This window comes from Python bivittatus, unplaced genomic scaffold (genome assembly GCF_059951505.1).
Source record: "Python bivittatus isolate LINGU-HERP-01145 unplaced genomic scaffold, Pbiv_v1 ctg000480_np1212, whole genome shotgun sequence".
In the NCBI taxonomy this organism is placed as follows: domain Eukaryota; kingdom Metazoa; phylum Chordata; class Lepidosauria; order Squamata; family Pythonidae; genus Python; species Python bivittatus.
Genome location: NW_028277075.1, coordinates 11,424,997 through 11,439,982, shown reverse-complemented (window position 1 = coordinate 11,439,982; position 14,986 = coordinate 11,424,997). Strand labels below are relative to the sequence as shown.

The window sequence follows — 14,986 nt, the reverse complement described above, 5'->3', positions numbered from 1 at the left end:
GGCAGTTCACAAAGGAGCTGAGACTAAAGAAGAATGTTTATTAGAAATAGAAGGATGGGTTTATGATCAAAGAAGCCTATAGCTTTAGCCCAGAAATGTAAGAAGGAGATCAGGAAGGCAAAGGCAGAAAATGAGGTAAGGCTAGCTGGAGAGGCAAAATTCAGCAAAAATGGTTTCTTCAAATATGTTAATAGCAAGAAAATGACAACAAAGGCAGAGGGGTCACTGTTTACTTTGAATGGATAAATCTTAACAGATTACCAAAAAAAAAAAAAAAAAGGCAAAGAAACCTAACTCCTATTTTGTCTCTCCTTTTTACATCCAAAGGAAATTGTGATTTGAATAGCACAGACTAGGAATAAACATAACAAGGAAGGGTGCAGATTAGTAAGGAAGTAGTAAAGAAAGTCCTAGCTAATTGAATTCTTCAAAGACCTCAAGCCCTGATGAAATATACCCTAGAATACAGAAGGAACTGCCTGAAGGGCTGTCAGGTCCTCTGTAAATTATATCAGAAGAGTCCTAGAGACCAGGGGAGGTGCCAGAGGGCCAGAGAGCAAATGAAATCCCTTCTCTTCAAGAAAGGAAAACAGCAGATTCCAGTAATTACTTAGCAGTGAGTCTACCATCGATCACTAGAAATGTTACAGAAGGTACTACAACAGACCATTTGTAAGCATCTTGAAGAGAATGCTGTGATTGTTAAGCGCCAAAATGGTTTTGTCAAAAATAAATAAGGTGAGACAAATCATGTGTCTTTCCTTGACAAGGTAACTACTCTAGAGGACAAGGAAAATGCTGATACAATCTACTTTGATATCAGCAAAGCTTTTTACAAAGTTCTACATGACATCCTTATTGAGTAACTGTTAAAGTGTGGCTTGAATGGTACTACAGTAAGGTGGCTTCACAATAGGCTGACTGATCACACTCAGAGTGTCAGCATTCCTCAAGTTGGACAGCAGTAACTAGTGGAGTTCCACAGTACTCAACATTTTTACTAATTACCTAGATGATAGAATTGGTGGACTGCTTATCAAATTTGTGGATGCAACAACATTTGGAAGTCACAGCAACATCCAGGATGACAGAACAAGATTGCAATTTATTCTAGACAGGTTGAAAGACTGGGTTGAAAGGAACAGTATGTTCTTGTTAAATGTAAGGTAGGGAGAAAAAATATGACACACATACAAGATGGGAAATTCATGGCTTGAAAACATGACATCTGAGATGGACCTGAGGATGATCATTGAGAAACAGCTGAACATGAGTCAGCAGTGTGAGACAGCTGCTAGAAGGGCTAACTCAGTTTTGGGCTGCATCAGAAGCAGCATAATACCAGAGACACATGAAGTCATTATTCTTCTCTACTAAGCATTGAGACTATATGTGTAATACTATGTGTTATTCTGGGCATATTTCCAGAAAGATATCAACATGTTATAGTTTAGGGGAGGGCAATGAAGATGATAGGGATTTGACATGCCATATGAGGATAGGCTGAAGGAACTTGGGATATTTATTCTGAAGGAAAAACTTTGGGGATACATGGTATCAGTTCAGATATACACAGGGAAGTTACAGGAAGATGGCTAAGAACTATTTTTCATGAAACAGAAACTAGGACCAGAAATAATTATAAATTACAGCTACCTAGATTTTATTTAAATATAAGGAAAAACTTCTTGACAGTAAATTCTGTACTACAGAAAAATAGTCTGTCTATGGAGGTTTTGTGTTTTCCATCTCTGGAGATTTTTAACAAGAGACTGGACAGTCAGATCTTATGAAAGTTTAGTTTTATTGCACATTATAGCAGATTGGACTAGATAATCCTTGTGTCCCTTTCAACTCTATAATTCCATGATTCAATGAAATTCTGACTAGGAAGCTAGTTAAGCTTGTAATTACTATTGATATATAGTTGAACTGAAAATCATACTCAAAGAGTGCTCATTGACATGAAGTGAAATATTGAGTAAGGTCTACAAAGTTCAGAACTGGGCCTGGAACTCTTCAACATTTTATTAATGATTTGGATGAAGTGAAGGAATGAAGGGAATGCTTCTCAAATCTGCACATGACACAAAGTTGGGTAGGACAGCTAATACCTTAGAAGACAGAAGTAAAATTCAAAACAATCTTGCTACATTAGCGAAATGAGCTAAAAATAACAGAAAAATAACATTAAAATTAACAGAGATACTAGATATAATCCACATTTATATTGCTATTTTTTGCAGGTTAAGCAATAGTTAACATTTTTACACATACATACATGCACACATAATTTTATGTGTTTTTATTAGCCTTAGTTTTATAGATTATGTTAATAATTTGGTATTGTATTATATTTTATTTGCATTTGAGAACACTAAATTAGTGTATTTTTATTGCACTGCATCTTGTTTTATGCTGGTGATTGAAATAATGAATGCAACTTTTTCACTTAGAAAACATAACTCAGATTAATGGAGAATGCTTGATTTGGCAATACTACATGTGAAAAGAATCTTAGAATAGTAATTGATTATCAACTGAATGGATCAACAGTGTGATGAGGATGCAAAAAATGCAAATGCAGTTGTAGCCTGCATCAACAGAAATATAATTGTCAAACCAAGAGAAGTGGTACTTTCATTTTATTCCGCCAACCTCATTACTGTGACCAATTCTGAGCACCACATTTTAAGGATTCAGAGAAATCAGAACAGGCTCAGAGGAAATAAAGATAATTGAGAATTAGAAGATAAGCTATAAGAATAGAAATTGAAAGAACTGGGAATGTTTAGCCTTGAGAAGAGAAACACACTTCAAATCCCTATGAAAAAGAAGGTGCAAGGTCTGTTCTCTGTCTCCCAGAGGGTATGATATGAAACAATGGTTTTAAGTGACAAGAAGGCTGATCCCAAATGAATATTAGGAAAATAAACAGTAAGAGCATTTAGTGCAACCAATCGTCCAGAGGGATTTTGGATTTCCCTTCACTGGATGCATTCAAGCATAGGCTAGACAGTTATCTCTCATGGGTGTTCTGCCCAGCATGGGGTTAGAATTGATTCCAGAATTGCCCCTTTCAATCTTATAATAACTCAGCTTTATTGTGATGCTATTTTACTTTAAAATATTCTGAAATTTATTTAATTTGAAACAGAACACATAAATACTCCAAAACATTACCCTTGAAGAACTTCACTGTGAGTCCTCCCATGAATCTATTTAAACTACCCCAGTTAAACATACTCCTTCAGCTGAACCCCAACAGCAGTTCGTATATGGAATCTCACAGACCCTATATTACCATTCATTCTATAAAAAGCACAAATTTCCATCACTTCTGATTGAATGCCTAAAGCAAGGGTAAGCTAGCTTTTGGGCCAAGAGTACATCATATATAATGTCCTCCCCACCTCCTCATCTTTGGGGCAAGAGGACAGAGTCACTTTTTTTTTTTTTTTTTAGAAAAAGTGGATAGGGCAGTGAAACAGCAGGGGGCAGGTAGGTAAGGAAGGTTTCATGGATGGCTGCCACAGAAGTTGCTTAGCAAGTATTTCAAGGTGGATCTGGAGCCTGCTCCTCTTTCTCATCTTTCAGTTCTTTCTAAAAACTCAAGGCAAATGATCCCCAGAAAAAAAATAAGGAATAGACATTGGAAGGATGGGGGATACATTAGTGAGGCTCTCTGGAAATGCATGGTGTCCATAGACATCATTCTGCTGTTAGTGTAAATAAGATGAAAAAGGGAACACATATCCTGTTTCATCTGTTCTGAGTCACCACTGAATTGGGTTGCTCTCATTTTTTGCAGGTACCATTTGTGATGGGCAAAGAGATCAGTTTAATCTTCTTGCTTTGCTGCCTTCCATCTTCAGAACATCATGAGTTATTTGGAAAAACATTCACCAATCACAGCACCAGAGGAAGAATGGGATGATCTGGCTTCAAGCTCTGCCTTTTCTTTTTTGGCTGTTTTGTACACACCTCCCCTTACACCCCCTTCTGTCATAGCACAAGTTTAATTCAGTGTTTTGAAAAAAGAATGACAAAAACAGCTGAGCTGATAGCAGCAGTTCTTGGGAGAGTGCACTTAGGATTTCTTTCCCTTCCCCATCATTTCACTGCCTGCTATTTCAGCCTTCACAAAATTGGGAAAGACCATAGTAAGCTAGAACATCCTAGCATTTTTGCACCAATCCAGTTATCTAATGACACAATTTTTTACATTTTAAAAGTACCAAAGTCTCCTTCAAGTCCAGCTAGAATCCTAGTGACTACATGGACACGTCTAGTCTTCTTAGCAAAAATACTCAAAAATACTATTTTATATTTTCTTCATATTTCACATGCAAAGTTGTGTCCAGCTCAAGCGGATAAATAAGACTGTAGTGTATGCTCTACCACCATTGCACAAATCAAGAGTATAACTGACAAAGCAGGAACCCCTGCTCCAACTGGTTTATATTAATTAATTAATTAAGAAAGGTCTCCAAATCATGCTTGAATCCTGTTAACTATAGTAATTTCTCTGTAGTTTTTCTGACATTACACATGCCACTGGATCCACCTCTTTAAGGAGAGAATAGCAAAATGCTGGATGAAGAGGCTGACTGGGGGCCAGAGGGGTCGGGATATGGTCCCACCTGCCTGAAACACCCAACCAGCATCACTTCCCCCACTGGTCATCTGACTTTGTTTCCAAGGTAATGGATAGAGAAGAGTAACAGATTTTACATACCTTGAAGATGTCCTCAGAAGATGTTGGAATAAGGGAGAAAAGAGTTTAATATAGTCTCACTTGCGGACTGGAGATGAAATGGGGCAATATCATGCAGACAAGGGAGGAAATTGCTATTGTCAAGGAGTCATTTAACCAGTAACTGGTTAAATGGAAGGAGGATACAGCCATAGATAGGTCTCACACATTACACTAAGTCATCTTGTGGCTTACTTGGTTTTGGCTCAGCATATTGTCCTTATATTTGTAAGCATATTAGATGGTAGGACAGGGCAAACTATAGCCCCTGAACCTCATTTTAGCTCCTCTGCCCCTTGTTTCCTGCTATTTTGAGTGGGAAACACATTAAAACTGTAGCATATGTCCTAAAATAGGTATAATAACTTTGCATAGTACTTTGCAAAAGTTTTTTAAAAAATTACCCTAAGTTCCTAAAAGCCAAGGAAAAACATTGATAATCCTGGTCACACCCATGTACATATTGCACCACTAGGTTTGCATCATTCCCCCACCTGTTAGGGTGTTCAAATGCCTCAAAAATTATGTCCTGCAAAATATGAAGTATAGCTCTCAGCCACAAAAATGCCCACTCTTGGTTTATGGCATGATGGATGAACCCAGCCACACAATTAAAATTCAAGAATTCTGAGCCCAGGAATATATAGAGAAACCGAAGAGAATTCAATGCCCTACACTCCTAGTTATCTCAAGCTGTGTTTACTTCATCAGGATATTTAGAGGTAGTGGGAAGTAATTTTCTTGCTGCTGCACACTTGGGATTTAGAAATCCTTGCCAATCTACTGTAAATTGCTGACAAATTTATTCTCAGATTCAGATTTATCTTCTGCTCGCCTTATTTAGACCACAGAAAATAACTTGCTTTTGCTCTGTGCTGCTCAACTCTACATTGAATATAGCAGCAGGAACAGACACAATCTATTGTTTCTTTGGACATACAGGGCACTGAGGGGGTTAAGATATTTTTAAATCAAAGAGATCATTATGCCAGAATAAGTAATAGTGTCTTTAAACCTGAATAATACTTGAACCAAAACCAACCTGAAAATATTCTACAGTCACAACTTGAAAATCTATTCCTCAGGGTCACTACCCTTTTACAGCGTGAAGATTGCAGACACATCTCTTTTACTGAAGTGTATTTAAATTATAAAATGGGCATATGATTTTCACAGATTACAGTATACAGCAAAGAAGTGTGTATATATGTGTGTGAGTGTGTGTGTATACGTGTAAAATATTTCATGACCCTCTTATCCAGAACCAAATGCAAAATATGTTTATCTAGAAATGAAGATTAGGGAATCTCTGAACATATTCAGAACTCAATTTGTTAGGTAACTGAGTTAAACAATAGTCTTTTCAAACATGAATCCACTTCTAATTACCCCAAGAGTCATAACCTTTTGGAGGTCTGCTGCAGGTTCTATTAGATCTATTGCTTTCCACCCATCTCCAGTGTATTCACCTGCATCAGTCTATATCCGCATTGAAAAAGCATAGCTGTAAAGTTGATATCAGATGCCTGTTTTCCACATATTGAGAACACAATAGCTCACCAAATTTAGTTAAAATCATGGATTTTCAATATAATTTAAATGTTATCCTGCCCATGTTTTTCTTTTCACTTGACAAATGGAATAGTCTCAAATATTTAAGAGTGTGCCATTAGAACAAAAACAACCCTTTACTGCACGTAGATAATTTGGGAATGTTAAAACAGTTTGTTTTCAGCTTTCCTTTTTTTAAAAAACTCCATTAGTGCTCTTTTGATAATAACACTCATAATTTGCCACCAGGTTACTTTTCTGGCATTTAACACATGTGGTAATGTTAACCCTATACTGCATGTATTTTGGGATACCACAGTGACTTTTTAAGCAGTCACCAGACAAGACTTTTCCATGTTGCAATAGATGAACAAGTGTTTGAGATGTTCCTGGTTAAGAGATTTTCTAAACAAAGCAACATTTCTCTACTACTTTTCAGGTAGAAAACCAATTACTGTATAGTACATTTTCTGAATGCTTTGTCCATTTGCATTGCAAAGGGTAAGGCTGCCCTCTAGTGAGGCAATGCTACAATTTGAGTGAGTAACACGTAGATCTGGATCTCCTATGACAATGTGCCAGAGCACTGAGGAGTAAAATACCCTCCTCCATGCTCTTGTAGAAATATATGAGGGACCTTATGTAAATCAAACTCTGGTTCATTTAATATTCCCTGACTGTGGGAAATTAACATATCCCCAAACCCTTCAGGAAAAGGAGTCAGCAGCATCCTTCTCAAATTCTCTATGGAAGCCAGGCAGATCAAATTTCTCTCCAGATTCTCCCCCCTTCAGTGCTTTTAAAAACCCTCCATTTCCTTAAAAGAGATTATATGTTTCAAGTAAGTATTAAATGCCTTCATTAAATTATTTGGAGAGATGTATCAGAAAATTTACCATACAATATACAATTTGCATAATGATGCCTGCTTTCTGCAAGCTGAAAAAAATGAACTAAGAAGCAAAAGAACAACTATAAATATAACTGAGTATTCTGAAACAGGTGCAGCTCCAAGCCCCTTGAGCAGCTAGTGACAAATTTGTTTCCTGCTGTTTTGAGGTGTGTGTATGCGCGCGTGCACACACGCGCCTTTGAGTCAGTGTTGGCTCCTGGTGACTGCCTGGACAAGTCCCTGCAGTTTTCTTGGCAAGATTTCAGAAGTGGCTTGCCATTGCCCTGCTTCTTAGGGCTCAGAGGGTGTGAGTGGCCCAAGGTTACCCAGCAGGCTTCGTGTCTAAGGGACTAGAATTCATGGTCTCCGGGTTTCTAGCCTGGTGCCTTACCCACTACACCAAGCTGGTTTTGAGGTGGGAAACACATAGCAAAAAGGAGCTGGCCTGTGTTACAAGAAGGCTCCTCCAGAGAAAATCAACAGAAGGGATGTCTCAGAATGAGATCAGGCAACACAATTCCCCCATCTTTCAGAGCTCTACAACAAGCACCTACATGCTATTGCTCAATTCTCCTAATAAAACCAGGCTATAAATCAGTCAAACAGACAGATAGCTTCGGGGGGATAGGGAGGGATGCATGCAGAGTATATTATTATACAAGAGTTGGAGTAAACTATATTATACAGACAACCTCTCCTGTCCCTTCATCAAAGCTCTCCATGCAGGCATGCCTATTTATTATTGTATTACTGACAAAAGATTTTTGACGTTGACGGCTTGTATGGTGATTGTATTTAGGATACATCCAAGTGGGAGTTTCCTATATGTCCACTTACAACCAGAAATTCAAGCAGTATCATGGGCAACTGAAGGAATTTTTACCCATGGATAAACCCAGGAAAAGACAAACTGAATAACAAAATATGCATTAATTTATTCCAGTTCCTGTCCATCATTTATAACAGGGGCAGCCCTGTTTCCAAGGCTTTAGATTTTTATACCACTTCTCCTCTGTGATCTCAAGGTATCATATACAGAAGTGTTCCCTTATTTTACCTCCACAACAAAACCCCAGTAGACCAAGAGAAAATAATGGCTCAAAGTCACTCAGTATGCTCTACTGCTGGGAGGAGACTTCAGCTTTAACCACTATATATTAGATAGTTCAGGGATTGTTTTTATGTTACTGTTCTTTTAAGAACCCTAAAGACAATTTAGGGAGGTTGTCTTTTTCCATGGAAAGTAATTTTTTATTACACACTGTAGCATGGTATCCATCTGTGAGAAAAGGGATGCTTAGCCTTAGTTCAGCCTCATATAGAAACATTCCTTGGCTATGCAAACCACGTTCATACAACCTCATTATATAGCACTGTAAACAACTGCAAGATTTTAAAATTAAAAATCAGAAAATATTTTAGTAAATAAATAGTACACAACATCACAGCAGAGGCTGATTGCCCAGATCTGCCCTCACCATCCTTCCTGTAAAGCAAAGACTTGGAGACTCACAGTCACCAAATCGGATTAATTCACTTCACACTCAGTCTTGGATAAATCAGTTCTTGATTGATTCTTGGCTAAGGTAGTTTCTTTCATCATACAGTACAACAGACTAAACCAGCTATTCAGCCCAACTGAAGAATAGGCAACAACAACAACAAAAGGAACTTTTCTTCATCCTTCTGTCCACATGGAGTAGTTTGATCAGAGCTTAACTGAGAAAGATGACCCACAAGAACAACCTTGTTCTGCCTGTGGATTGTTCACTACTTGGAATGAGCTGCGAATTAGCTCCTGGTTGAAGTCCACCATTGCACCTTTCACAAAGCTTAGGCTGTCCAAGTCCACAACCACTCTGGCACCGCCTTGCTCAAAAACTCTGGAAAAGGAGCACAGACAACATGTCATGGTATCTGCACAAATCCAAGATACATCTAGCTTTGTCTCCAGTTCATGTATAAACAAATCTTTCAGGAAGAGGCTGGAAATCTTTTACGAATCTTGTACGATCACCTAAATTTTACGATTTATGTTTTTGCAGTCTTTTTAATTTATTAATTGCTTTGAGTCTCTAGATGAGAGGGAAAACAAGATGTACATTCAGAAATAAATCTTTTATAATAATATAAAGGCATTTATAACCTGTCTTTTTTCAGAGAGCTCAAAACAACTTAGATGGAGTCTCCTCCACCCAATTTTATCCACACAGAACCACCCTGTGAAGTATGCTAGGCTGAGAGAGAATGATTGGCCCAAAGTCACCCAATGGTTCCATGGTTGGGTAGGGATTTGGCTCTGGGAGATCCAGGTTCAATACTCACACCATTATAACTAAATATCTGATGTTATAAACCTTGGAAATGATATTTATATGTCCAACAGTAGAAAACAGTAACATAGGAATTTTGGGGCAATGGAATTGTCATTCAGCCACCATCCTTCTTTGTCCACAGTTCTATAATTCTCTCATCTGTCACACACAGTGTAATCTATGCCCTCACCTGTCATCAGAATTGACAACTGTATCCAAGGAAAATTTGTACTGGAAACCTGAACAGCCACCTCCTTCTACCTGCAGCCTGAGAAACTCAGACTCTTCTGCAATCTCCAACAGCCTCTGTCAATACAGAAGGACAAACTCTTGTGAACAATGTTTATTACTCATTTGCATTTTACATTGAACTATTAATGGCTTCAAAGCAATGGTGAGCACAAAAACAGAGTCCAGGTACAGAATGGATAGTGAAATTACACCAATCAGACTGGCAGCATATTTTTTTTGCCACACGTGCTGTGTGCCTTATCCAGTAAGTGAAAGTATACTGTAGTAACAAATCTCAGGATCAACTTGGCTAATCCTTTGTTGGCTCTAACTAAAAACAAGCCTAACTTTTCCCTCTGTTTTATCAGCTGAATCAAACCCTTACGGTAGTTAAAGCAATCAGGACAAGGTGAATGAGGATTATTGTAGATTATTCACATATGTCAAGGCACTTTGAGAGAACACACCAAAAGAAGTTTACAGCTTATATTTATACCGTGCAATAAACATCTACAGTGGTACCTCAGTTCACGAACGTAATTCGTTCCACGACTCTGATCGCGAACCAAATTGGTCACGAACTGAACCAAATTTCCCCATAAGGTTCAATGTAAATAAGGTTAATCCGTTCTGACCTCTACGAACGTGGTCGCCAACCGATTTTGGTCGCCAACCGAATCAAATTTTCCCATAAGGTTCAATGTAAATAAGGTTAATCCGTTCTGAACCATATGTTTTTTTTTTTTTAACCACAAAAATATGAAACAAAGTACAGTACACTACAGTATGAACAGAGAAAACTAACCTTGCTTGAGGCGACTTCTGGCATGGAGGACAGGAAGGTGGGTGGGGAGGTGGTTATTGTTTGGAGGGAGAGTCCCCCTCCATAAAGACATCGGGGAGATCTCCTTCAGGGGTTTCCTCTCTTCTTTGTCTCTTAGCTGCAGGCTCAGTTTTGGCGAAAAATCTGTCTAATGTCACTTGTTTTTTCCTGTGCTGCATAACCCTCCGGAAATGAGGGTTATTGTTCATCAGATTCAACACTCTGTTCGTTACAGTTATGTTGGGGTGGTGCTTCTCAAAGAAATCCTGGCACTCATTCCATTTTTCCATAATGGATTTTATCACATCACTGCTAACCTCCTCCCTGTCTTCCTCTTCCTCAGTGGAATGCTCCTCAACAAGTGCCTTCTACTGCTCACTCTGGAGTTCAGCAAGTTCTCGGTGGCCAGCTCCTCCTTATGGTCCTCTACAATTTCCCTCTTCAATTCAATGGTTATTTTCTTCAAAACCTTCTTCTTACCATTCTTGCTCTGCACTTACTTGTTACCTTCATTATTGCTCTGCACATTTTTGTCACCTTCATTACCGTTCTGCACGTTCTTGTCACCTTCATTACCACTCTGCACTTTCTTTTTACCACCATGCTTGCTCTGCACTTTCTTTGGAGCCATGCTGGATGTACTGTATGTGCTAAAAAGCACACCAAAAAGCTTCACAGCAAGTGTCTGTCTGTGACCGCAATCTCGCCTAGAGGAAGCCACGACCACATGTCAGAGCAGGGAAGATGGCCGCGGGTTGTGTTCGTCACCTGATGCGGAGTTCGCGAACGGAAGCAAAATTTTGTGAACGCTGCTGTTCACAAACCGAATTGTTCGTGAACGGAAGCGTTCGTGAACAGAGGTATTACTGTAGTCTTATACCAAACTAGCCAACTTTGAAAGCTATACTTCCTCAAATTATTATTTGATTTGTAACAAGATTCTTATTTAGTCTTAAGCATGCAGTACTATATTTAACTTTATTTTTCTTAGCCTCTGCTAAAACAAAGGTTTTGAAACCTGTGTCATTGGAGATTGTAATTATCCTACAAATTGCACAATTACACACATAGTTACCCTAGTTACACATAATTACACATAGTTTCATATAATTACATACACAGTTACATATATAGTTTAGACTGTGGATATTTTGCACAGTGCATTCCATTCAGCATCCAAAGTAGAACAGGATGGCTTTGTATCACAAAATGGTTCCTGAAATACAACATTCCCACACCCTCCACCAAAATCCTAGTTCTCTATTATCAATGCTAGGCATATTATTAGCCAATAACATCTCCATAATGTGAACAGGTTATGAAGATGCAGGAAAATAATTCACACTTAAGGTATGCAGTATTTAGACGCAAAGTGGGCAAGAATGCTTTGGATGTGGCTTAGACACCCCTAATATACCTGCTGGCTGCTCCTTGTGGAACCGTGTCTGGGGCGGGGGCGGGGGGTTTGGTAGCCATGCAGCTCAGAAAAATAAGTACTCCAGTTAACCTAAACACATTATTTTCCTGAGTCTCTGCAGCCTCAGAAAAGGCATTACTCTATTAAGCAGCAAAGGAGAGATACTTATGCAAAAATCCAAAGAATCCCTACTGTTTTCATATCCAAATATCATATACCTCTAATTTGTACCCTTTGGACTGAGTCAAACATACATTTAGTTTACACATACATTTCTCTGTGACAGATTCAAAAACAGTGTGCCACATGGGCACAGCAAACAGCAATCCGTACTGCATTTCTGGAGGCATGTAATGACTACATAGGGTCTGGGGACTTCCAGGGAGTCATACCTTCACACAGCTCTCACTGAGATAAATCTGCCCGTCACTAGAATAACTTTGGGTGTCTCCAGAGGCAGAGGATGCTATCCACTGTATTCTTATCCTTGGCATATAAACTCTGTTTTGCATGGCACAGAATGGACTTTTCATTAGATGCCAGATAGCAAGAGAACAGCTGCATGGAAAAGATAAGAATGGAATGTCCTTATTAGACAAAAAAAAAAAATAGACTGGCGATACAAAAATTGAGGACAGCACAAAAATCATGAAGAAAGGAGATAAGACAAATACAAACAAGAAGCTTGAAACCTCAGGGTCAGCTAGCAAACAGAGACTAGAATTTCTGGAACCACGGTCTGAAGTACTAAAGTTGTGGACCCTTAAAAAGCATTATTGACACTGTCACTGTTTTGATGCACAGACATCTGATAAAAATTCTGATGATAAAAAATGATGAAACATTCATTGTGATGCAAACCCCAGCCTTTTATACTTGCATCCTGACATGAGATGCAAGTGCATAAGTCATGTGGTTGGCATCATGACATTTGCCATTTCCACTGTTCAGATGCAAATAAATTCCTTCCTTGGATGACCTAAGAAATGCTGTCAGATTGTGCGGGTTTGCATGTCTTCGGCAAACCTGTGTCAGAAAGAAGGTAGGAAGGAAAGCAAATGACACAAACCCCTTGTTTGCTAGCCATCTATTTAATAGGAAAGGGAGAAGGAGTTGAGGTAAGGATCCTTTCACATTAGGCAAGAGGAAATAACTGCTGAGAAGCTGGGAAAACTACTGTACTCTGAGTACATTTTTTAAATCTTAACTGGCTCTGTTCAATGATATGATGTTCAAGCAGAAATTAAACATCACTAGGTTTGGGAACAAGTTATCAAAGGACTGTGTAATCTAGGGGTGAATTCATTTTATCCATTTCCTTCTGAGTTCTTCTTCTTATGTTCATTCCATAGAGAAGGCTTTTTCTAGCTAAGTATTGGTGAGCTTATTTGCTTTGTAAGTAAACTCAGGAGAAGTCATAGCTGTATTTTTTTCAACAGTTAGGAAATTTATTGTAACAATATCTGTGATAGGACAAACTGTTGCTTATAATAATTTCATCACAATTTTAATGGTTTTCCTGAAATAAAGAAGCGGATGCCTATAAACATTAGAGAGAGAAATATACTATTGATTGAAATGAGCAGTGGTTATTTTTATCTTTATTTCCCTCTCACTGGACAACCTCAGGTACATCAAAAACCAAACTACAATCTACAATTATTTCTTCTACTGTGCTGCTGTGATAATCCATATCCATGAACCTTGCTTGAACTCTTGGCCTCAATATAATCTTCAGACAGTGAAATCTATAGGTTAATAGTACAAAAGAATGCTTAGTTTTATCTGCTGCTTTTCCATTTTTCTTAACATCTTTTTTGTGCTTCCCTGCACTGTTCGCTGTTTCAAAACATGATACATGCTCTCTGTGAAGTAATGTTATTACAGCTTAGTGTATAGACTTCCTGAGAGTCAATCCTTTCAGCCACAGATTTAAGATTTGTACTGTACTTTGTCTAGAACTTTGCCACTAAAAGGACTGCCATTGATTTCACTTTGTTTTAAAAACCAACAAGCATAGAAACAGATTTGAAACACACAAATCTGGGAATGAACTTTACTAGACGCAATGGAAGCAAATTTCTGGTACTCCAAAAAATTTAGATAGCCAGAGAAAATGCAACATTGTGCTGAATAGTACAAATCTATGAATGACTGCATTGTTTAATTTAAAAAAAAAACTGTAAAAGGGAACTATCTAACAATGTTGCATGTGGCTTTGTTAACTTAACAAAGAAGTAACTTTTCAAGGGATTGAATTAGCAGTACCAAACTATGCAAAAGAAGGAATTAACTGTAATTGAGTTAATACTTTTGTGTAAAGGTTAGGAGAACTGGTTTCTTGATATCTTTCATGTCTTATAGCATCTACATTTCCCCACACTATAATTAATACCAGAACAGTGTTCTAAACAATACAGTGCTTGGAACGCTATAAAACACTTTGCTTAATCAAATTTTGTACACAGCAAAACATACATATTGCACTATAAAAGCTTGGGTCTTCAGGAAGACGTAACTAAAGAGCTAAATCTTTACAGATCTTACATCTATTGCTTCTGTTAAGCAACAAGAGTATTTCTATGTCTGAGGTACCCCCCCCCCGCCCCCAAGGTATAGTTGTGAAGTGAAAAGCCAGACCATTGGGGTTCACAAGCAGGGGCAAAAATGCCCAAGCCTTTCCTAGGGCTGCCCCTTGACTGCTAAAGAACGCGTTGTTATTACTCACGAACCGGAAAAACTGCCTTTCTGATGTGAAATATTGAAAAACAAAATAACCCTTCTCCCCCCTGACCATCTCACCAAGGATGGAGGGAGTACTGTAGTTAACACATCAACCCCTCACACAAAGAAAAATCCCACCTGCTCCGCCCGCAAGTCCTCAGCACCCTAAAACAACCGAGCGCCGCTAGTGCCGCCATCTTGATCAATTCTTTCGTGTCGCTATTGGCGGAAACGTATCATAAAGCTTCGTCACGCCAAACGCCAATTGGTCCGCGGA

General features: G+C 38.5%; 1 protein-coding gene across 1 annotated transcript; it reads right to left on the bottom strand.

The window, feature by feature from the left end:
- Positions 1–1,678: 1,678 nt before the first annotated feature.
- On the bottom strand, positions 1,679–14,975 carry ISCA2 (iron-sulfur cluster assembly 2). The gene is made up of 4 exons (XM_007441385.4): positions 14,848–14,975; positions 12,378–12,543; positions 9,705–9,820; positions 1,679–9,082 (listed from the first exon to the last, which is right to left on the bottom strand). Exons 1-4 carry the CDS (start codon positions 14,904–14,906, stop codon positions 8,908–8,910), a joined length of 516 nt encoding a protein of 171 aa, XP_007441447.2. The 5' UTR covers positions 14,907–14,975; the 3' UTR covers positions 1,679–8,907.
- Between the last annotated feature and the right edge of the window lie 11 nt (positions 14,976–14,986).

What these genes read in the sequence shown, in the direction of transcription:
- ISCA2 (XM_007441385.4), bottom strand. Translation starts at nt 14,906, where the DNA reads ATGGCGGCACTAGCGGCGCTCGGTTGTTTTAGGGTGCTGAGGACTTGC. An exon ending in AGGACTTGCGGGCGGAGCAG is followed by an intron (nt 12,544 to 14,847) that starts GTGGGATTTTTC and finishes TTTTCCATGCAG; the next exon opens with CTGTTCTCTTGCTATCTGGC. An exon ending in TCAGTGAGAGCTGTGTGAAG is followed by an intron (nt 9,821 to 12,377) that starts GTATGACTCCCT and finishes CTGTATTGACAG; the next exon opens with AGGCTGTTGGAGATTGCAGA.